Below are 23554 nucleotides of genomic sequence, written 5' to 3'. Positions count from 1 at the left end.
TATTGATTACTGTAGTTTGAATCAGGTTGTGGTAGCTTTGCAAATATATTCTTCTTTTTAGGTTGTTTTAGTTATCTGAGGTCCTTTGATCATGAATTTTAGAATCAGCTTGTTAATTTATGCAAAAAAAACCCTGCTGGAATTTAGCCTGGAATTGCATCTATACGTCAATTAAGGTCTTCCAACTGAGGAACAAGATATAGCTCTCCACTTACTTTGGTGGTTTTTAATTTTTTTTAAAGATTTTATTTATTCATGAGAGAGACAGAGAGGCAGAGACCTAAGCAGAGGGAGAAGCAGGGAGGCCAATGTGGAACTCGAGCCTAAGACTCCAGAATCACACCCTGAGCTGAAGGTAGATGCTCAACCACTGAGCCACCCAGGTGTCCTGGTGGTTTTTAATTTCAAGATTTTGTAGTTTGCAGATTTTGCATATCTTTTTATAGGCTTATCCTTAAGTATTTCATACTAATAACTTTTTACATAGTATTTTTAATTTTCAATTTACTACTAGTGTAAAGAAAACAGTTGGCTTTTTATTTATTTATTTTTAACGGTTGGCTTTGGTATATTGATCTTGTACTTTGAAACTTCACTAAACTCAGTAGTAGTTCTAGTACTTTTTTGTATTTTTTTGTAGATTGCACTAAATTTTCTACATGGACAGTCATACTGTGCACAAAAAGTTATTCATGTCTTTCCTAATTTAGATGCCTTTTTTTCCCTGCATTTAGTACCTCCACTGGTTGAACATTGAACAATTAAATAGAATTGTTACTTGTTCCTGATCTTAGTTGGAAAGATTTGAGTCTTTTATTATTAAGTATGATGTTAACTGTAGTTTGTTCATAGATGCTCTTTATCAGATTGAGGCATCCCTTTCTATTCCTAGTGCTAAAAGTTTTTTTAATTTTTATTTATTTATGTATTTATTTATTTATTTATTTATTTGAGAGAGAGCGCGCGTGAGTGCGCACACACTTGACCAGGAGGGAGGGGCAGAGGGAGAGGCCACGGAGCAGGAGCCCTGATTGGGGCCTCAATCTCAGGACCCTGGGATCATGACCTAAGCTGAAGGCAGACTCTTAATTGACTGAGCCACCCAGATGCCCCCAAAAGTTTTGTTTTTAACTGGGATATTAGATTTTGGCAAACGCTTTTCCTACATCTGCAGAGACCATCGTATGGTTTTTATTTTTTTACTTTGTCAAATGATAAATTACATTTAATACTCAAATGTTAACCCAACTTTCATTTTAAGGGCAGAATCCACTTAGTAATGATGTGCTATCTTTTTCTATATTGTTGGACTTTATTTGATAATTTTTTAAGTAGGTGCCACACCTAGCACAGAGCCCAACATGGGGTTTGATGCCTGTTCCTGAGATCAAGACCTGAGCTGAGATCAAGAGTCAGACACTTGCCTGAGACACCCAGGCATGCACCATATTTGATAAATTTTAGAAGAAATTTTGCAGCTACATCATCCTTTTGGATGTGTCACAGCTTGCAATTATTTTTTTCGTTTTCTTCTGAAAGGAATGGAAGCTTCTCGAGTACAAGTTTGGCAGTGTACAATAGATGTTTACTTTTTTATCCCTAACACCCAGCTCAGGCTGGCATGTAACAGACGCCCAGCAAATACTTTGCTGTTGAACGTAGTATCAAGAGCTGATGTTGAGAAGTACTGAGACTTCACCATGAAGGGTCTGGTCTGCCAGGCTAGGGAGTCTGGAGTGTGTCCTTGGGGCACTGGGGAGCCACTGAAGAATTTTGAGAAAGGAGTGACACTCAGATGATTGAAAACAAATTGAAAGGAAATTAGCCTGCTGACTGGGAGAGCACTTTCCCAATTACTGAAGAAATCCAGTGGAGAGATGAGGGCTTCAACTGAGGCAGTGGCCAAATAGGATGGAGAATAAAGAGGTGTGAGTGATAGGAAGAAGGTAGGATGGAGACCACATGAGGGAATGTCTGTGAGGGGAATGACGAGGAGGATCCAGGATCCTGATAATGAACAGGAAAACACAAAGGGTGTAATTGGCAGATTGGAAGGAGTTGTGGTGTTGAGGGGCTGTGGGGCAGACAAGTGACAGCTGAGTACATGGGTTTGAGGACCTCTGCTCCGAAAGCATGGATTTAGGTTAGGTCATTCGTATGTGGTAGTAATTAAAGCCAGGGGTGTGTTGGGAACCCCACTCCTCGAGTACCCTGTACTTAGATCTACTGTGGTCCTTGACACATTCCATAATACTGGCTGCCTCAGCTATAGCCTGTGAGCTCTTTGAGGACAGATGGAGAATTCTTAGGGCTAGCACTGTATCTGATAACTAGTAGGATCTCAGTAAGTATTTGTTGAAGAATGTGAGTTATGGCTCTGCCACTTGTTCTAGAAGTAAACAAGGTGCTTAACTATCAACACTTCAGTTTTCTCATCTGTAAAAAGAAAATACCCACCTCATAAGTTTTTAGAGGAGATAGAGAACATCTGGTACCTCAGTACAAGTTAGTCTCTTCCATCTTACTGAATTGAATCTAAAAGTACCTAGGAAAAAACAGCTATAGAAAAAAAAACCCTTTGAGATTTTTGAAGACCCCAGAAAGATAGATCCTGGGTCCCTGCTGAACTGCTGAAGCCTTCTTTTCTCTTTTTCTTTCTTTCTTTCTTTCTTTCTTTCTTTCTTTCTTTCTTTCTTTCTTTCTTTCTTTCTTTCTTGATTTGAGAGACAGCATGAGTGGTTGTGGCAGAGGGTGAGGAAGAGGGAATCCCAAGACAACTTCACATTGAGCATGGAGTGTGATGTGGGGCTAGATCTCATGACTTATGAGATCCTGGCCTAGGTGGAAACCAAGAGTCAGATGCTCAATCAACTAAGCCACCCAGGTACCCCCTGAAGCCTCATTTCTTTATGATTTTTCTGTTTCCTTTTATAATTATTGACTTTGTATTTAGGCTTGAGTTGCTATACTTGAGACACCAAATGGGCATTTGTTCCTCACTCTAGTCTAGAGGTGAAAACTATTATGAAAAGTATATTGTAATTATTGGTAATGCAGTTAAACATTGAGTACATCTAAAGCCACAGGTCTGTTCTAGTCCATGGCTTTCTGTTAGATTTTAGACTCAAAAACTGAAAAGTAAATATTCTCTTTAAAACTGAATCTAGTAAAAATCATAACATACATGTAATGGAGGCTGTTTTAGTTTTGAAAAATCTGGTTTGGTTTGAATACTAACCTAATTCTTGGCCTGACTTTGAAATAGTATTTTAAATATTTTCTCCAGGTTTCTGTTTATCCCCGGGATTCTTCAAGTTAAGAGGGTCACTTTTCTAGTTATATTAAAGACTTCTTTGAGAAATAAAACTTAACTGATGAGTAATTTTGGTTAGAAAATGCTAGATGAATTGTTTCTTTGACATTGCTGAGAGCAGAGATTGAAAACCTGGTAGGTGGGAGTATTGGTTTCCAGCCAATAATAAGAGTTGAGTTGCTACACTAATCATTTAATATTTTGCTAATAAAAAGATATTGAAGTTGTGGTCATTATAAACATATGTGGAATGTTCTAAAGCTCTGCATAGTGGAAAAGGAATGGAGAATTGAGAAGCCTGGGCTCAAGATTTGATGCTAAATTCACTTCATCACTCCAGGCAAGGCCCTGAAGTTTCCTGCCTGCTGAAAAGCTGTGATCCTAATGATGTGAAGATGAAATGAATGATGGTCTACTCTGTCTTGATGGGGTGGTGGATCACTTGATTCACCCCCTAGATAAGTGAACCCCTGTACGGCTTTATCAGTTTGAGTGTAAGACAAGCACAGACGTACCTGGTATTCATCAACTGACCAAAGAAAGTTAAGATTTACATAGACTGTAGGTTAGTATTGGCCACATGCTTACAGAGGCATTCCTATCCCTGTTTTTAAATGATGATCCCTGAGCCCCATGTAAAATAAATGTTTTGGGGCACTGGGTGGCTCAGCTGGTTAAGGGTCCAACTCTTGATTTCAGCTCAGGTCATGATGGCAGGGTTGTGAGATGGAGCCTTGCATGGGCTCTGTGCTCAGCGGGAGTCTGCTTGAGACTCTGTCTCCCCTCTTCCTCTGCCCTCCACTCCTGTGTGTGCTCTAAAATAAACCTTATCTAAAAATGAAAAATAAGAAACATTTGAGTAAAGTATTGGGGAACAAGTGGCAGAAGTCTGTCACCTGGATTTCCATCTCCACTCTGCCAATAGTGACAGGTGACTCGCTGGTTTCTCAACTCTCTCCACACCTGTCAGCACAGAAGCATGATTCTCCCATTGGGGCTTACCTCGTTTCTAAGGGGAGCTCTCTTGGGACCCAGGATGTTACAATGATTGTCTTGTTTATGCCTTTGGAGACTTCTGATATTTAGGTTAAAAGGATTTTGGATAATTAAATGAAACTGATGACTTCCTTGAATTTTCTGTTGGGTTTTGACTCCAAATAAATGGTATAGAAAATGTTCCGAACTAGGTTTTTATAAAGTCGCACCTAGCCTATGAAAACCCACTACTCTGTGCATATCAGAACCTTCTTAACACTACTCCGGTTAAATTCAGCTCCGGTTAAATTAGCTTTGGCCTAAGAGTCACAACCAAAAATAGACTGTTTATTTCATTTCTATGTGCTTTGAGGGAATATGAGTATCTTTTTTTCACCCCAGATATGTTTATTTACTTAGTGGGGGAGAGACAGTGCACAAGTGGGGAGAGGGGGAAGAGGGGGGAGAAGAAGAATCCTAAGTGGACCCTCCTCCAAGGTGTAGGCCTCGATCCCACGACCCTGAGATCGTGGCCTGAACCAAAACCAAGAACTGAAGGCTCAACTGAGTGAGACACTCAGGTACACCATGAGTGCTTCTAACAGAGCTAATAAGATGAGTAATTATATTTCACTTAAAATCTTAATTTATTATCTTTGTGGATGTTGTATTTAGAATATATTACAGATAGCTATTTTAATGGCTCTTACTGCTTTTTAAAATTAATAAACCAAGACTATTTTTCAGCTATAGTCTCAGTGCCCCAGAAATGTTTGTTTCTCAAATATATTAAAAGCTATTTTTGCAGTTAATTTGGCTGTGACTCATTAAATGTATTTGCTCTCAGGTCATCCTGATAGCACCAGTTTTAATCACAGCACTTAACTTTAGACATATTTTCAGCTGTCTCATTTATAATTAAAAGCTATGTAATAGATTAAAATCTACAATCTTGGAAGAAAAGCCGAGTAAAGGAGAGTGAAATGGCCTTGCCCCACTTGAAATCTTTCCATGTCAGGCACAAGGTTAGCTTGAGAAGGGAGAGCGGTCTCCAGGGGCAGGTGTTAGCTTTTATGGTTTTAAGTAGGTGTTCCTTACTTTTAATTAGGTTTTTGTTGTTGTTGGAGTGTTTTCATTCAGGCCTGAGGGCAGTAATGCTGACTGGATCACTTCCTAATTCCGGGACATGCAGATAGAGATGTCAGATTTCATTAACAGTAACCTTCAGAGTGTTTTTGAATCCTCCTTCATAGTACAAACATACTGTGTCATGAACATCATTCACAACAGGTTGAAAACAGGTTCAGAGTAGCCAGAAATAATTTAAAAGAAACATTCTTGAGAGTATTTATATAAACTGTGCCTTCCAATGATAGACTCTAGGTATAGTCACTTAAAAAAAATGTACAGATAAAATCTAAAGGTGGTGACTTGGTGTCTATGTAAACTAAGGTTCTGGAGAGACCCTTAACTTGGTTGGGTCTTTCTCTTCCATAAACTCGGCAGAGAATTACTTATCTCCTAGCAATGTCATGAGGATTAAAGGAGGTCATGAATGTTTATCCCTCCACAGAGTGGCTGGCACATAGCAAGTGTCTAATAAGTTGTAAATAGTACTTTATATTTATTTTCCCTGAGTTTATTAATTTTTCTCTCCTGAAAAAATTTTCTGAGATCCCTCCTCCACTTTTCCTATTTCTTATTCATAGCTGATATCTTATGTTCCTGCTTAGACTTGGGTTAAATTGTAATTTTTGGCAGAAGTGGAGTTAGGTCCCCCTTCTAGCACACCTTATTCCCCTCACCCCACAGCACATGCCCAGGTAGCTCTTGCCTAGGATCCCAAAGGGATTTCTTTTTCTTTCTTTCTTTCTTTCTTTCTTTCTTTCTTTCTTTCTTTCTTTCTTTCTTTCTTTCTCTTCTTTCTTTTCTTAAAACAGGGTGGAAAAACTTAGATTTAGCCAGCTGGACTCCGGTTAAATGATCCCAATATTGTTCACAATATCCAAAGCATTAAAGTCAGGAGCTTGTCAAACATATGCCTTCTTCTCTCCATCAGGCCTGGTGTGGGTGTTGACTTCGCTCACATCAGAGACATGGAGCTCCTTCATAGCTTACTCTGGTGCTTGTTGTCCTTGACATCCAGAGTAAGCACACGAGTGTTGCTTTCTATTTTCTTCACAGCTGACTCATGGTCAGGGGGAACTTGATGATGGCATCGTGGTCAAGCTTGTTTCTTCTGGAGGGATCCATTTCTTTTCTTCTTCTTCTTCTTCTTCTTCTTCTTCTTCTTCTTCTTCTTCTTCTTCTTTAAGATGTATTTATTTATTAGAGAAAGAGAGAGTGCAAGTGTGCACATTGTGGGGAGGGGCAGAGGGAGGGCGAGAGAATCCCAAACCAACTTTGAGAGGAGCATGGAGCCTGATATAGGGCTTGATTTCATGACCCTGATATGATGACTTGAGCTGAAATCAAGAGTAGGATGCTCAACCAACTGTGCCACCCAGGCTCCCCATGAAGGGACCCATTTCTGAAAGTTTTGGTCGTGGCCAGCTTTTGGCACAGGTGGAGCAGACACTGGCCTTAAGTGATTCAGGACTGGGCATGTTGCGATGTGGAGGGAAGGAGTCAAATCTCCTAGAAGCCATAAGAACATAGTCTACTTATCTCCAAATGTTTCCTGCCTAACACAGTTTTTGAACACAGCCAGGGGCATAACAATGGTTGAGTAGATAATTGATAACGTTCTCTAATACTTTTCAGAAAGACCCAAAACCTTCAAGATCTATATGGCTTTCTAATGGGGAAGATCCAGATTCCATTCTGAAGCAATCTCCTCATCTCCTAGCACTCCACAAATCACACAAAATAGCCCATTGGCCGTTCAGTATAAAATGCTTTTCCACACAAAGTGTGAAACTTTTTTTTTTCATTTTATATTGATTCCTATATAGATAAGAACTCTAAAAAGCACCCCTCATCACCATTTCTCCATGATAGCAAGTTGTCTTTTAAAAAAGATAGCAAAATTTATTATTGTTAAAGTTCTTTCTGTATTTAGGTATACATGTTTTAACTATAATGAATTTTGTTTTTTTTTTATTAGAACTGGTTCTGCAGTCAGGTTTGGCTGCTTGCCACTGGAAAATTAATACTGGAGAGATAAGGGATGATGGGAAAGGAAAATGCCTGCTTTATTTAAGAAGCCAGCAGCCTGGGATGATGGTGGACTAACATTATAAAGACCATCTCCCTGTTTTGGCAAAGGTAGACAGCTTAAAGGGGAAGGTGAGGGACCTGAGGGGGGGTGAGTGGGCTGCCTGTGGCTGATGCTGGTGCCCTGGTGGTTATTTGTACATTGACATGACCCTGAGGAGATTGGTTGGCATCAGTGGTGGCTGTTTATGAATGTGGTCAGTCCTTACCTTCTGGGAAAGTCTGGTCCTCAAGGCCGGTGATCTGCAGATCTCAGGTAGGTTAGTTTGGCTACAGACTAAGGGACATAAGTCAGCAAGCAAGGAGTGTGTAAGCTTGAAGCCAATTAACCCTTAATACCTGTTGGAATGCAGTTACAGTGTGTTAGTGACTTCTGTTATCATGAATTTATCCTAAGTAGGAATTCCAATCAATCAGGCCTTGTCTATGGGTTGGTGGTTTTGTTTTTTCCCCCAGCAGTCCTGTCTTAAATAACATCGAGTTCAGCTGTCTTTGAATTTTTATCTGGCTTCATAATAAAACTTTATAGTTTGTTCTCACCATCTGGATCACACTGGGGAAGATAATCGGACTTTCATTTTGTAATTATTTTAACCTTGGCCAATGGAAACTTTCAGTTTCCTGTGAAGGTCAGGAATTTCAAGTTGAATATCTGTAGAAATCATACTTCATTGTGTGCTTAGCCTAGGCAGTCTGAACCAGTAAAGGAGTGAACTGGGAGATGTCAAACAGAGGGTATGTGAGGATCTCTCCCGCTGCTTCACTGAGAGGTTAGGACTCACTGCTCTCAATCCTAAATGTTTTGTGTACAGAAAGAGCTGTATAAATCCTAAATGTTGGTGGCAGAGGACATTTTTGGCATGAGATACTGTTTCCTTTCTTCTTTGGCCAATAAGGAAATTAAAGTTGTTTCTTCTTTCATGAGAACTCTTCTGAGAATTTTCCCCCATCATATTGTAATCTCTCTTTTTTAATTATTTTATTTTATTTTTTCATATTGTAATCTCTAATTAAATCTCCTTCGTAGAGATGTGATTTGTACATCACAGACCCCCCATTTCCTGGGTAAGATGAGAGATGCTTGTTTGGCTCCTTTACGTAGAGCCTTACCCCATACCCCTCTGGGGTCAGCCTTCCCTCCTACTCTAACTGTTCCTGGCCTCTGACTAGCTTCTCACACTTAACCTAGCCCATATCCTTGGCATCCTGGTTAGATAGATCTGTTGAGCCTCCTTTATTAGTTAAGTGTCTCCACTGAGGAGTCATCACTCACCTGTTTGTTGTAAAGTATGTGACTAATAAATGTAGAAGTCCTGTAGTTTGCATGATTCCTACTTTTTTTTTAAACACATAAGAATGGACTCAAGGTTATCACTAGAGCAATGTCACTCTCACTTGTGTTACGTTGGGAATAACCCTGAGTGTGCCCAGGGGAACATATTAGGAATAGGAACGTCATCCATCATGTGTTAGATAGAAGGAGGAAAAACAAGGTTGAAAACCATAGTATTAGAGAATAAGCTCTTTGATCAAAATGTCTATATCTAATTTTGGAACCCACACAGGGCCTAGCATGATACCTCACACATAGTAGGGCAGTCAATACATTCCTGAGTGAACTGAGTGCAATCCAAGGTTTGACACGTTTATTGGAGCACTGTTCTGAAGAAGGGGGGAAATGTGCCACATTTTGGGCTTGTTTTGATATCACATTTCAAAAACCCAGGTTTCCTTCTTGGAAGAAGCTTACTAAAGGTAGAAATCGAGTAGTACGTTGCTCACTACCATCCAGTACTGCTGTCCAGAGCCATTAGATACAAGGGTCGCTTTTGTAATCCACCATCGCAGTATCGTGCCTTATGGTTTTCTGCCCAGGTGGTTCTGGTAAAATTGTTATCACAAGTTATTACCTTTAAGTCTAACCTGTTATGAAGGAAAGGGTGGCAGATATTGTCATTTGAGGACTAAGAAATATTTGTCTAGATGTTTGATCCAATCTGTATTTTTATTTGATGTGTAATTGGCGAGAAAATCACAAAGACAAATTTAAATGCTTGCATCTCTAACCTTGTCACAGTGTCTGAGCATTCATTCATCATCATTATCTTGGATTCCTGCAGCCAGCAGACTTCATAGGAAAGCAAGCACTGAAACAGATTAAAGCCAAGGGGCTGAAACGGAGACTGGTCTGCCTCACCTTGGCAACGGATGATGTTGATCCGGAGGGAAATGAAAGCATCTGGTTTGATGGCAAGGTGAGTGCTGAGGACCTCGTGGCCAGGGGCCAGCGCAGCTTTTCTGCACCAGAAACCTTCCTTGTCCCTGTTTCCTTTTGGAGTCCTGTTTTTGGGGTTTGGGGTTTTGTTTTGCTACTTATTTATCTACTGGTTGGGTGACACACTTTGATTCCTGAGCTGACATTCAAGAAGCAGAAATCAGTTAACTGAAAGGAAAATGAAATGCTGCTCATTTTTAAAAACATAAACTTCTCTATGCCTTGATGAAAGAAAATAAAACCAAGGCTTAAAATACAATGGACAATGAGGAAGGTATAATTGAGAGGATCAAATGATCTTTCCACCACCTTGATATCTGTGAATGCAGGAGATGGATTTTATTTAAAAAATTGGCATTCTGGTTGCGCTTCTAAGGGATCTTTGAGAAGGAAGTAGTTCTAACCTTAGCACATCTTCAGAAAAAAAAAATTCCAAATGAAAATCTCCATGACAACAGAGGGCAGAGCCTTAGAAAGTGGAGTGAAAGGTAGAAACCATTTAGTTCTTCAGAAAGTAAATGTGCCTTCTTCCCCTTTGGGGATGTTGTGTCTTAGTCTGCCTGTCGGTGTCCGGTAAAACCAGATAACTCACCAGCAGAGCCTCGGGTGTTTGACTTTTTATGACTATTTGTGAGACCCAGTTTGGCTTACGATTTTGCTGTGTTTTGGTTGGTGTTGGAGGCAGATGTGCACCCTCTGCCTAGGCTGGGGGTGAGCACGTGGCCTTCAGGTCTCGTCTGAACAGCTGGTCCCTGTGGAACAGTCTGGCCACTACCCAAAGAATCAGAGATTCGGAGCCTGGGTTTTCTCTCCGACACTGCAGCCTACTTGATACTTGTTTCCATTGCCCTCTTCTCTTCAGTGGCAGAAAGAGCCCTGGACGTGGGGGAAGGCCAGTGGCATCACATCTCAGTCTTTGGATGACTAAAGAAATGGCTACATGGGCTGAGGCATGGATCTGCCCGACGTAGAACTAACATCTGCAGAGGCTCTACTATGTGCTGGATAGTTGTTATGTACTCATTAATTTTATGACCCACTTCCCAGATAGGTATGATCATCCCATTTTAGAGATGAGGCTTAGGGGTTCAGAGAAGTGAAGTAACTTGCTTGAGGTTGCGCAGCTAGTCATGGACAGAACTGACTTCTGACCCAGGTATAGTTGGCCATTGGATTGCTTACCCTTCCTTCTAAGCCATGTTGGCTATCCTCCCTGTCTCTCTTCATGTCTCACTGTTTCTCTTCAGCCACTAATCGTAGACCCACAGTTTTCTACATCCCAGAAGCAGGTGGATGTTATTAGACACCGTGACAGGAACAGACTTTTCTCAGATTTCAAGCTCTTTCTTAAGTATCTCACCCTTAATTGTGCTGAGTTCATTCTCTTTGAGCCATCCTGACTCTTACCCCACTGTCTCCCCTTCCTTTCTGTTCTAAATCCCTGGGTCAGACCTCTTTTCTTAATAGGCTTTTCCTCATACTTCCCCTTTGCCCACAATTGCCACTGATAAGCACCTCTGTCAGTAACCAGCTGCTTGACTTGACCTGATCTTAGCCTCTCTGGGCCTTCATTTTCTCATCTACAAAATGATGAGATCATGTCTTAGGTTCTTTGCACCTCTAATTAATTTTTTCTGTAGTCAGCAAATTTCCCCATCTCCTCTTTCTACTAGTTCTCATTTTTTTACTCTGTTCTCATCCTGCTTTCTAATATGGTCCACACCAGCCCTTGCACTGGCTTTCTGTTCTGGCCGTGGGATGACACATTATGCTATTGTGTTTTGTTTTGTTTTCTTTTTCTTGAGAGAGAGAGAGGGAGGGAATGTGTGAGCCAAGGGGCTACGGCGGGGGTGGGGAGGTGGGGAGGGGGTGGTGGTGGTGGTGGTGGTGATGGAGGGGGAGGGGGATGGGCAGGGGCAGAGGGAGAGAGAGAATCCTCAAGCCCACTCCCCGCTGGGTGCAGAGCCTTACACAGGGCTCAATCCATGACCTCAAGTCACAATCGGAGCCAAAATCAAGAGTCTGATGCTTAATCGATGAACCACCCAGGCTCCCCTATGCTATCATGTTCTGTATGCAACCCTATACCAACCCTGATGAACACAGTATACACCTGACTCCCAAATTTAAGTGAAAAGCCTGGAACTTATATCTTAAACTTACAGAGCATTCCATGCCAACTGTATCAAAGATGGGAAGGGATTTGCTGAAAACCCGAGTTCCACTTTTTCCTTCTTTTGCTGTATCAGTGTGCTGAGTTTACTTGCTATATTTTTCATCTTTCCTCCCATATGCCATCTGCTTACAGAGCTGTTACTCCAGTTGTAGTTGCCTTTATAAATAAAATAACCCCTGAATTTCCTGATACCCGCTTGTCTGTTCTTTGATGCTTAGTAGGATCATCATCTTATGATGCAGATGAATTTTCTGGATCCTCTATATACTCTGGAAAGATAGGAAATACTTTGTGCTTTTATTTCCTGACTTTGTTGGGATTTGTACTACCTTTGATATTCCATTCTTGCAAATACTCAGTGAGTGGCAGAGATACGGTACAAATTTATAAGGTACAAATTTGTTATTCAACAAATCTTACCACAACGTGACAAAGATACCCTAGGCACTGGAGGTGCGGCAGTCAACCAAAGAGATGAACATCTCTGCCTCCATGGATCTTATGTTCCAGGGGAGAGAGAGCTAGACCGTGAACATACTAAATAAGAGAAATGGCACATCTGAGGGTGGTGAGTGCCCTGAGGAAAAGGAAAGTCCAATGGAGAGATGGGCAGTGGTTCTGGGGTAGATTACAATTTTAAATAAGGTTTAGTTTGTAAAAATCAAGGCATAAGGGTGGGTATGAAAAGGGCTTCTGTTAGAAAAGCAGCTTTGCTGGAAACTTTGAAAGATGTTTTGTGGGAATGTGTTTGGAGAGTTGAGAAAGCTCTCCTTTTTATTACTTAGAAACAAAAACACGGACAGCCAAAGAAACACAATGTATCATCCGACTTAAATTACATTCTCTCCTCCAAAGCCATCTACCCTCAGCTCCGAAAGTCAGAGGGGTCTTGAATTCTCATAAAGAGAGGAATGAGAAGAGGCTAAACACAAGTGAAGATTGCTTATATTGGTAAAGGGAAAGCCAGTGTTTAACACAGGATCTGAAAACGTCTAGGCAGAGGGTAGGCACAGGTTGTTCTTGTGATTCACAGAGCAAAAAGAAGAAATGGATTTTTTTTTAATTTTTTTAAATTTATTTACAATAGTCATACAGAGAGAGAGAGAGGCAGAGACACAGGCAGAGGGAGAAGCAGGCTCCATGCACCGGGAGCCTGATGTGGGACTCGATCCCGGGTCTCCAGGATCGCGCCCTAGGCCAAAGGCAGGCGCCAAACCGCTGTGCCACCCAGGGATCCCAGAAGAAATGGATTTAATTGAATCTGGAAGATTTTAAGGTAGAATGATATAAGACTGCTGCTACGGAAAACCTTTCTTTAGAAATTTAGTAATAAGATAAAAGGAAAGGCTGGCCTTCTAAAATACTCTGGGCTACTCAGCATTGGATTAGAGAGAAATCGAAGGAGAAATGAAAGTAATTTAGCAGAAAGCAACACATTAAATATATTAAAAATAACACTCCTAAAATAAATATGCTATTTCTTTACATTACTGATGCAAAAATAACTGCAAGATGAATCACTGCTAGGATTTTAAGAGATGGGAAGGCCTGGTGAAATGGTTCACACAATCTCTGAAGAGGGATGGTAGATTTTTGACCCAGTGAGTTAGGGGATTTAGCCAAGAGCCTTGCCTTGGCCTCTTCATGTTTTCTTAAGACGCTTGTCCAAGCAAATCGGGTTACCTCTCCAGGGCTCCAAACACAGACCTCAGGTTTACAGACGAAGGCATGAAACCAAGATTACCAAGAAAGTCTTTCTAAAAGCTGTGATTAAAACTCCAACCTTCCTGACCCAAATCCCTGCCTTATGTTCCTTAACAATGATACAATGATCTAGAGGAGATAAACCACTTTAAAGCACATGCCTTGTCTCAGCAACACTTTGGTAGTTAATCTGCTAGAGGAGAAGCCTCTACTAATGAATACATTTATGTGGTTGTTGTTTTTTTTTTTTTTCCATCAAACCCTCATAACAAGTTCAGAAATGATGGGGCACCTGGGTGGCTCAGGATGAGCGTCTGCCTCCAGCTCCGGTCGGGATCCTGGGGTCCTGGGTTCGAGTTCTGCATCGGGCTCCCTGCATGGAGCCTGCTTCTCCCTCTGCCTGTGTCTCTACCTCTCTCTGTGTGTCTCTCATGAGTCAAAAATAAAATCTTTTAAAAAATGAGTTCAGAAATGATATGGAGAGCTTCTGATGTGGAGTTTCAATGAGATAATTACAAACTGAGGCTATAGAGCCAGGAGTCTATATTTACTGTTATAAACGTGTCGGCTTCTAAAAGATGAGAAATGCTGTAATAAGACTGTTGACTGTAGGGGACTCTTTGCTGAGGCAGCTGAAAGATCACCAGGCAGATTCATGCCCATGAATATTTTTGAGCACCAGCTACAAGCTGCTTGCTGTGGGAAACAGTGCGGCTCTAAGGGTTAGTGCAGCGTTGTGTAGCCAGGAGAAGCCGACAGGAGTAGGGCTATATATCATATCTTGCTTTTATTGTCTTCCTTTTACAATTTTTAAGTACGGTGTTTTAACTTGACATTTTCTATCGCTTTTGTGTGTGTGTGTGTGTGTGTGTGTGTGTGTGTGTGTGTGGTTTTACTGTTTCTCTTTCATCTTTTCCTTTATTTTTTTTTAATTTTATTTATTTATTTATGATAGTCACAGGGAGAGAGAGAGAGAGAGAGGCAGAGACACAGGCAGAGGGAGAAGCAGGCTCCATGCACCAGGAGCCCAATGTGGGATTCGATCCCGGGTCTCCAGGATCGCGCCCTGGGCCAAAGGCAGGCGCTAAACCGCTGCACCACCCAGGGATCCCCTCATCTTTTCCTTTAGATCTGGTTTCAACTCATCCTCTTATCTTTGTAACAAGACTGATTAGATTTTTTTGCTGCCATAAAGCCTTTGTTTTGATCTCCTCGGTTTTGTTTCTTTGCTCAGTACTTTTCTCTAGTTGGCCATCCCATGTGATTCTGTTTCATCTTCCCTAATTTTGATTGCTCATGCCTGACTCCATGTCTCCACTCATCCTGGGAAGTTTCATCCCCCTTCTCCACCTCCCTAATTCCATCCACCTTCCAAATGTAGAACAAATTCTGGCTTCCTGGTTCTATTTTCTTTCTTTCTTTCTTTCTTCTTTCTTTCTTTCTTTCTTTCTTTCTTCTTTCTTTGTATATTTTTTAAGTTGGAGTTCAATTTGCCAACATATAGCAGAACACCCAGTGCTCATCCCATCCAGTGCCCCCCACAGTACCCATCACCCAGTCACTCAACCTCCTGCCCACCTCCCTTTCCACCACCCCTTGTTCATTTCCCAGAGTTAGGAGTCTCTCATGTGCTGTCTCCCTCTCTGATATTTCCCACTCATTTTCTCTCCTTTTCCCTTTATTCCCTTTCACTATTTCTTATATTCTCCATGTGAGTGAAACCATATAATGTTTGTCCTTCTCCAATTGACTTACTTCACTCAGCATAATACCCTCCAGGTCGATCCACATTGAAGCAAATGGTGGGTATTTGTCATTTCTGATGGCTGAGGAATATTCCATTGTATACATAGACCACAGCTTCTTTATCCATTCATCTTTCGATGGACACGAGGCTCCTTCCACAGTTTGGCTATTGTGGACATTGCTGCTAGAAACATCGGGGTGCGGGTGTCCCATCATTTCACTGCATCTGTATCTTTGGAGTAAATCCCCAGCAGTGCAATTGCTGGTCATAGGACAGTTCTATTTTTAACTCTTTGAGGAACCTCCACGCAGTTTTCCAGAGTGGCTGCACCAGTTCACATTCCCACCAACAGTGCAGGAGGGTTCCCCTTTCTCCGCATCCTCTCCAACTTTTGTTGTTTCCTGCCTTGCTAATTTTCACCCTTCTCACTGGTGTGAGGTGGGATCTCATTGTGTTTTGATTTGTATCTCCCTGATGGCCAGTGATGCGGAGCATTTTCTCATGTGCTTGTTGGCCATGTCTGTGTCTTCCTCTGTGAGATCTCTGTTCATGTCTTCTGCCCATTTCATGATTGGATTTTTTTTTAAGATTTATTTATTCATTCATTCAGAGAAAGCGAGAGAGAGGCAGAGACACAGGCAGAGGGAGAGGCAGGTTCCATGCAAGAAGCCCGATGTGGGACTTGATCCCTAGTCTCCAGGATCACACCCCGGGCTGTAGGCGGCGCCAAATCGCTGCGCCACCGGGGCTGCCCCATGATTGGATTGTTTGTTTCTTTGCTGTTGAGTTTAATAAGTTCTTTATAGATCTTGGATACTAGCCCTTTATCTGATAGGTCATTTGCAAATATCTCCTCCCATTCTATAGTTGTCTTTTAGTTTTTCTGACTGTTTATTTTGCTGTGCAGAAGCTGTTTATCTTGATTAAGTCCAATAATTCATTTTTGCTTTTGTTTCCCTTGCCTTCATGGATGTATCTTGCAAGAAGTTGCTGTGGCCAAAGTCAAACAGGGTGTTGCCTGTGTTCTCCTCTAGGATTTTGATGGATTCTTGTCTCACATTTAGATCTTTCATCCATTTTGAGTTTATCTTTGTGTGTGCTGTAAGAGAATGGTCTAGTTTCCTTCTTCTGCACGTGGATGTCCAATTTTCCCAGCACCATTTATTGAAGAGACTGTCCTTTTTCCAGTCTTTCCTGCTTTGTCGAATATTAGTTGACCATAGAGTTGAGGGCCCATTTCTGGGTTCTCTATTCTGTTCCATGGATCTATATGTCTGTTTTTGTGCCAGTACCACACTGTCTTGATGATCACAGCTTTATAGTACAACTTGAAATCCGGCGTTGTGATGCCCCCAGATATGGTTTTCTTTTTCAATATTCCCCTGGCTATTTGTTGTTGTTTTTTTTTTCTGATTCCACACAAATCTTAAGATGATTTATTCCAACTCTCTGGAGAAAGTCCATGGTATTTCGATAGGGATTGCATTAAATGTGTAAATTGCCCTGGGTAGCATTGACATTTTCACAATATTAATTCTTCCAATCCATGAGGATGGAATGTTTCCCCATCTCTTTGTGTCTTCCTCAATTTCTTCCAGAAGTGTTCTGTAGTTTTTAGGGTATAGATCCTTTACCTCTTTGGTTAGGTTTATTCCTAGGTATCTTATGCTTTTGGGTGCAATTATAATTGGGATTGACTCCTTAATTTCTCTTTCTTCAGTCTCATTGTTAGTGTATAGAAATGCCACTGATTTCTGGGCCTTGATTTTGTATCCTGCAACACTGCTGAAATTGCTGTCTGAGTTCTAGCAATCTTGGGGTGGAGTCTTTTGGTTTTCTAGGTACAGTATCATGTCACCTGCAAAGAGGGAGATTTTGACTTCTTCTTTGCCAATTTGAATGCCTTCTATTTCTTTTTGTTGCCTGATTGCTGAGGCTAGGACTTCTAGTACTATGTTGAATAGCAGTGGTGAGAGTGGACATCCCTGTCTTGTTCCTGATCTTGGGGGAAAGGCTCCCACAGTGTTTCCCCATTGAGAATGGTATTGGCTGTGGGCTCTTCATAGATGGCTTTTAAGATGCCGAGGAAAGTTCCCTCTATCCCTACGCTCTGAAGAGTTTTGATTAGGAATGGATGCTGCATTTTGTCAAATGCTTTCTCTGCATCTATTGAGAGGATCATATGGTTCTTGTTTTTTCTCTTGTTGATATGATCTATCACATTGATTGTTTTACGTGTGTTGAACCAGCCGTGCATCCCAGGGATAAATCCCACTTGGTCATGGTAAATAATCTTCTTAATGTTCTGTTGGATCCTATTGGCTAGTATCTTGTTGAGAATTTTTGCATCTGTGTCCATCAGGGATATCGGTCTGTAATTCTCCTTTTTGGTGGGGTCTTTGTCTGGTTTTGGAATTAAGGTGATGCTGGCCTCATAGAACGAGTTTGGAAGTACTCCATCCCTTTCTATCTTTGGAACAGCTTTAGTAGAATAGGTATTGTTTCTTCTTTAAATGTTTGGTAGAATTCCCCAGGGAAGCCATCTGGCCCTGGACTTTTGTGTCTTGGGAGGTTTTCGATGACTGCTTCAATTTCCTCCCTGGTTATCGGCCTGTTCAGGTTTTCTATTTCTTCCTGTTCCAGTTTTGGTAATTTGTGGTTTTCCAGAAATGTGTCCATTTCTTCTACCTAATTTATTGGCATATAGCTGCTCATAATATGTTTTTAAAATCGTTTGTATTTCCTTGGTATTGGTTGTGATCTGTCCTCTTTCATTTGTGATTTTAATTAGAGCCTTTTCTCTTTTGTTTTTAATAAGGCTGGCTACTGGTTTATCTGTCTTACGAATTCTTTCAAAGAACCAACTCCTGGTTTTGTTGATTTGTTCTACAGTTCTTCTGGTCTCTATTTCATTGAATTCTGCTTGAATCTTTATTAACTCTCTTCTTCTGCTGGGTGTAGATTTTATTTGCCTTTCTTTCTTTAGTTCCTTTAGGTTCAAGGTTAGCTTGTGTATTTGAGTTTTTTCCAGTTTCTTGAGGGAGGCTTGTATTGTGATGTGTTTCCCTCTCAGGACAGCTTTTGCTGTATCCCAAAGATTTTGGATGGTTGTACCTTCATTCTCATTAGGTTCCATGAATCTTTTTAATTCTTCTCTAATTTCCTGGTTGACCCTTTCATCTTTTAGCAGGATGGTCTTTAACCTCCACGTATTTGAATTTCTTCCAACTTTCTTCTTGTGATTGAGTTCAAGTTTCAAAGCATTATGGTCTGAACATATGCAGGGGACAATCCCAATCTTTTGGTAGTGGTTAAGACCTGATTTGTGACCCAATATGTGGTTTATCCTGGAGAAAGCTCCATGTGCACTTGAGAAGAATGTGTATTCAGTTGCGTTGGATGTAAAGTTCTGTAAATATCTGTGAAACCCATCGGGTCCAGTGTATCATTTAAAGCTCTGTTTCTTGGAGATGTTGTGCTCAGAAGATCTGTCATTTGCAGAAAGCGCCTTGTTGAAGTTTACTGGTGTAAGTGTATTATTATCTAAGTATGTTTACTGTGGTTATTAATTGATTGATATACTTGGCATCTCCCACATTAGGGGCATAAATATTCATGATTGTTAGGTCCTGTTGTTGGATAGATCCTTTAAGTATGATACAGTGTCCCTCTTTGTCTCTTACTACAGTCTTTGGGATAAACTTCAATTTATCTGATACGAGGATTGCTACCCCTGCTTTCTTTTGAGGACCATTTGAATGGTAAATGGTTCTCCAACCTTCCATTTTCAGGCTGGAGGTGTCCTTAGGTCTAAAATGAATCTCTTGTAGACAGCAAATAGATGGGTCCTGCTTTTTTATCCAGTCTGAAACCCTGTGTCTTTTGATGGGATCATTTAGCCCATTCATGTTTAGAGTTAATATTGAAAGATATGAATTTAGTGTCATCATAATACCTCTTCAGTCCCTGTTTTTGTGGATTATTTCTTTGGACTTCCTGTTTTTTTTACAGAGTCCCCCTTAATATTTCTTGCAGAGCTGGTTTGGTGGTCACATATTCTTTCAGTTTCTGCCTATCTTGGAAGCTCTTTATCTCTCCTTTTATCCTGAATGAGAGCCTTGCTGGATAGACTATTCCTGGTTGCATGTTCTTCTCATTTAGGACCCAGAATATATCCTGCCAGCCCTTTCTGGCCTGCCAGGTCTCTGTGGAGAGGGCTGCTGTTAATGTGATATTTCGCCCCATAGAAGTTAGGGATCTCTTGTCTCTCACTGCTTTAAGGATTTTCTCTTTATCTTTGGAATTTGCAAGTTTCACTATTAAATGTCGAGGTGTTGAACAGTTTTTATTGATTTTAGGGGGGAACCTCTCTATCTCCTGGATCTGAATTCCTGTTTCCCTCCCCAAGTTAGGGAAGTTCTCATCTATGATTTGTTCAAATATGCTTTCTAGTCCTCTGTTCCTTTTGGCGCCCTCTGGAACCCCAATTAAATGTAGATTTTTCCTTCTGAGGCTGTCATTTATTTCCCTTAACCTTTCCTCTTGTTCTTTTGTTTTTCTCTTTTTTTCCTCAGCTTCCTTCCTTGCCATCAACTTGTCTTTATGTCACTCACTCTTTCTTCTACCTCATTAACTCTCATCATTAGGACCTCCACTTTGGATTGCATCTCATTTAATTGATTTTTTATTTCAGCCTGATTAGATCTAAATTCTGCAGTCATGAAGTCTCTTGAATCCTTTATGCTTTTTTCCAGAACCACCAGTAACTTCATAATTGTGCTTCTGAATTGGCCTTCTGACATCGAATTGTAACCCAAATTCTGTAACTCTGTGGCAGAGAGTACTGTTTCTGCTTCTTACTTTTGTGGTGAGTTCTTTCTAGTCATTTTGCTTAGTGCAGAGTGGCTAAAAACAAGTTGTACTTGTAAGAAGCGCAAACTCTTCTCTCTGTAGCGTTCCAGCTGTTCTCTCTCTAAATCTCAAGTCGAATTCATAGGTTTTCAGGATGATTTGGAAGTTATCTAGGTAAGTTGGTGGGGACAGGTGACTTGGAGACTCTACTCCTCTGCCATCTTGCCCCCCCCCCCCGCTCTATTTTCTTGTATGTCTATGCTAATTCCTCAACCAGGTTGGAAGCTCCAGAGGGTAGGAACTAAACCTCACTCGTTCTCTAGAATGTCCAGAGAGGTGTTTTGTATGAGGTAGATCTAGAGAGGGTAAAGTTAACATTAAGTGCCTAGCAAATGCCAGGAATTGCTAAATGATATATATTCATAGAATGTTCACTTCACATTGACTATTGATATGTCAATAGTTTCAGCACTCTTTTGGCAAGCCATTTCCTCAACCCCAGCAGGAACAGTTGACTACATTTACATTTGGATATTTAGAATTTTTTCCCCTGGTGTCTATTATTGCCATGACGGAAGAGGATTTTTTTTTTTAAGTTTAAAATGAAAATATTTGAGTCTTTTCCTCTCTGATCTCTTGGCATGAAAGTGAGCAAAATAGTGCCGGCTATTAAAAAAAATAGGTGCTATTTAAAACTGAGAAGTTTGAAGGAGTTGATATGTATTTTGAAAATTATTTTTCATAACTTTTAAACCTAATATTCGCAAAAGTAAAGTTTACTTCCTGGCGTTAGCCCCATGGGCAATAATCCCTAAAACTTGCAGATTGTAAATCAAACCTATGTTTTAAGTGTTTAATCTGGAGAGGAGGACCATAAAGCTGATGGCCAAGATGTTGAGGGTTACTGGCTCTTGTTTTTCAGGTGGTTGGCAACACGACATCTGGAACCTACAGTTACAGCATACAGAAGAGTCTGGCGTTTGCCTATGTCCCTATAGAACTAAGTAAAGTAGGACAACAGGTGGAGGTTGAACTGTTAGGCAGAAATTACCCAGCAAGCATCATACAGGAGCCCTTGGTATTGACTGAACCAACCAGAAACCGACTTCGGAAGAAAAGCAGAAAGGACAAAATTTGAAAAAAGACCTTCAGCAGGCAACTGAATTATGTTAATTCTATGACTGTACTAAAAATCATAACTGCTTTTTGGGAGAATATAAGAAATCAAGAATTCATTCAACCCCTCAAAATCTAGATTTATAATCTTGATGAAACCTTTCTCAGCTCTTTCCTAAGCGAGAAACAATAATGGATTAGTGATTAACATTGTTCTTTAAAATGAAGACATTGGAAATGAATGTTTTTATTAACCTATATTGTTAATGAAACTCAGCAAAACATTTAGGTGTTTGCTAGTATATAATCACTATTATAACTCAATTAGAGGACATTGTGTAATTTTAGGAATATATCCTTATATGGTTCTTGTGACCTGAAAACTAATTGTTTTACATAAAAACAAATGCAGTACTATTGATGGATTTGTTTCATTGAGAAGCAGTAGTTGAACAAGGGATAGTTTTAATATTTTATAATATATCTACAGTGAAAATAGTAAAATTTAATATTGATACATAAATTTTTATTCAGTTCTCCAAAATGCTTATTTTCCTAATGAATTCCCTGAATGCAGTATTATGGGGCATCATTATTGTCCTTTGAAAGGTTGTTTTAGAAGAGTAATTGCAAAAAAGAACAGACTTCCAAAGGAAGCAGTGCTTGTAGACCTTTTGAAATGAAGCTGAAACATAGATTGTGCCAGTAAAAACACAGTTTGAATACTGAACACCTCTCTTTGGGAAAGAATTAATGCAAGTTGACATCACATGTGCTGTTCTGAATATCATTTCACAAAGCATTTGACAAAGCAGGTCAAACGAGCTTAAGAGCTGACAGGATTGCCCTTAGTACTGTGTACAGCAAGAAAAAAATTATTTAGAAATAATTCTCTGATAAATTTTTCAAAATTGAATTTAGTTGACTGAACAAATCAAATGGTTTTTTTTTTCCTTTGGTAAAAGGTGGCTTATCACTTAATATTTATTATATACACATTTGTTAAACATTTATTGAATCTTTCCTAGGTATTAAAGTTGAATGTGAAACATAAAATGTATTCTAATTACAGAATTTTAAAATAATTTCTTGTATGTTTTACAAAGATGCCAAGTTTATATTTAAAATATTTCATTAAAAAAATAAAATACTTCATTAAAGCAATCATATATTAGAATTCCAGCAGGCCCTTCATTTCTCTTTAATGTATCTTTTTGTATGAGAAAAGAGCAAAATCTTGGTAATAAAATTTGATCATCTTGATAATTTCCTAATTATCAAGAATATTATCTTGGTGTAGTCACTATGGAAAACAGTATGGAGGTTCCTCAAAAAAGTAAAAATAGAAGTGCCATCTGATCCAGCAATTCCATTTCTAGGTATTTATCTGAAGGAAACAAAAACATTAATTCAAAAATCATGCCATTTGTGACAATGTGGGTAGAACTAGAGGGCATTATACTAGGTGAAATTAGAGAAATACAAATGGCATATGATTTCACTTATATGTAGAATCAAAGAAACAAAATGAACAAACACTATAAAACTCAGATACAGAGAACAAATTGGTGATTGCCAGGGTGGAGCAGTATTGGTGGGTGGGCAAAATGGGTGAAGGAGGTGAAAATGTACAAACTTCCAGGTATAAATACACTTTGGGGACCTAACATATATCATGGTGAATATAGTTAATATAGTATGGAATATTTCAAAGTTTTTAAGCGTAAATCTTAAGAGTTCTCATCACAAGGAAAAAAAATGTAACTTCATATGGTAATGATTAGTAGCTAGACTGGTGGGATCATCTTACACCAGGGAATCATTAATTATATACCTGCAACTAATATAATGTTATAAATCAGTTCTACCTCCCTTAATAAAAGAATTCTCCATATCTACTATTTCATTTCAGGTAGGTGCTGGTTCAAGCCTTTGCCTGGAGGCCCCATTTCTCATTCTCTGTCTCTCTGTAGCCCTATTCAAGCACAACATTGAATTTGTCTCCTCCATGTAATAGAGCACTACAACAGATCAATAAAACACATAGAACATTTAGATGACTATTAAAGAAGTCCTACCCGTAGTATGAAGGACATGTACTTCCTAATTTCTTTAAGAAGTTGTACTCATTCCTCCTTTTGTGCTTTGTTGGGTGCTATTAAGTCACCCTGGCATTCCCAT

At 39.9% G+C, this 23554-nt stretch overlaps 1 protein-coding gene across 2 annotated transcripts in view; it reads left to right on the top strand.

Moving 5' to 3' along the window:
• DMGDH (dimethylglycine dehydrogenase) overlaps window positions 1–22557 on the top strand; it is a 75055-nt gene extending 52498 nt beyond the window's left edge. For both annotated transcript variants that reach the window (XM_055342317.1, XM_055342316.1), the window contains 2 exons: window positions 9625–9759; window positions 21180–22557. In XM_055342317.1, the coding sequence (XP_055198292.1) occupies window positions 9625–9759; window positions 21180–21395 (351 nt within the window). In that variant the 3' untranslated portion in view covers window positions 21396–22557. The remainder of the gene's footprint in view (window positions 1–9624; window positions 9760–21179) is intronic.
• Window positions 22558–23554: the final 997 nt, after the last annotated feature.

Source organism: Nyctereutes procyonoides, unplaced genomic scaffold, assembly GCF_905146905.1.
Source record: "Nyctereutes procyonoides isolate TBG_1078 unplaced genomic scaffold, NYPRO_anot_genome, whole genome shotgun sequence".
Lineage (NCBI taxonomy): Eukaryota > Metazoa > Chordata > Mammalia > Carnivora > Canidae > Nyctereutes > Nyctereutes procyonoides.
Note: the sequence above shows the minus strand (reverse complement) of the source record. Positions and strands in the feature narration are given on the sequence as shown.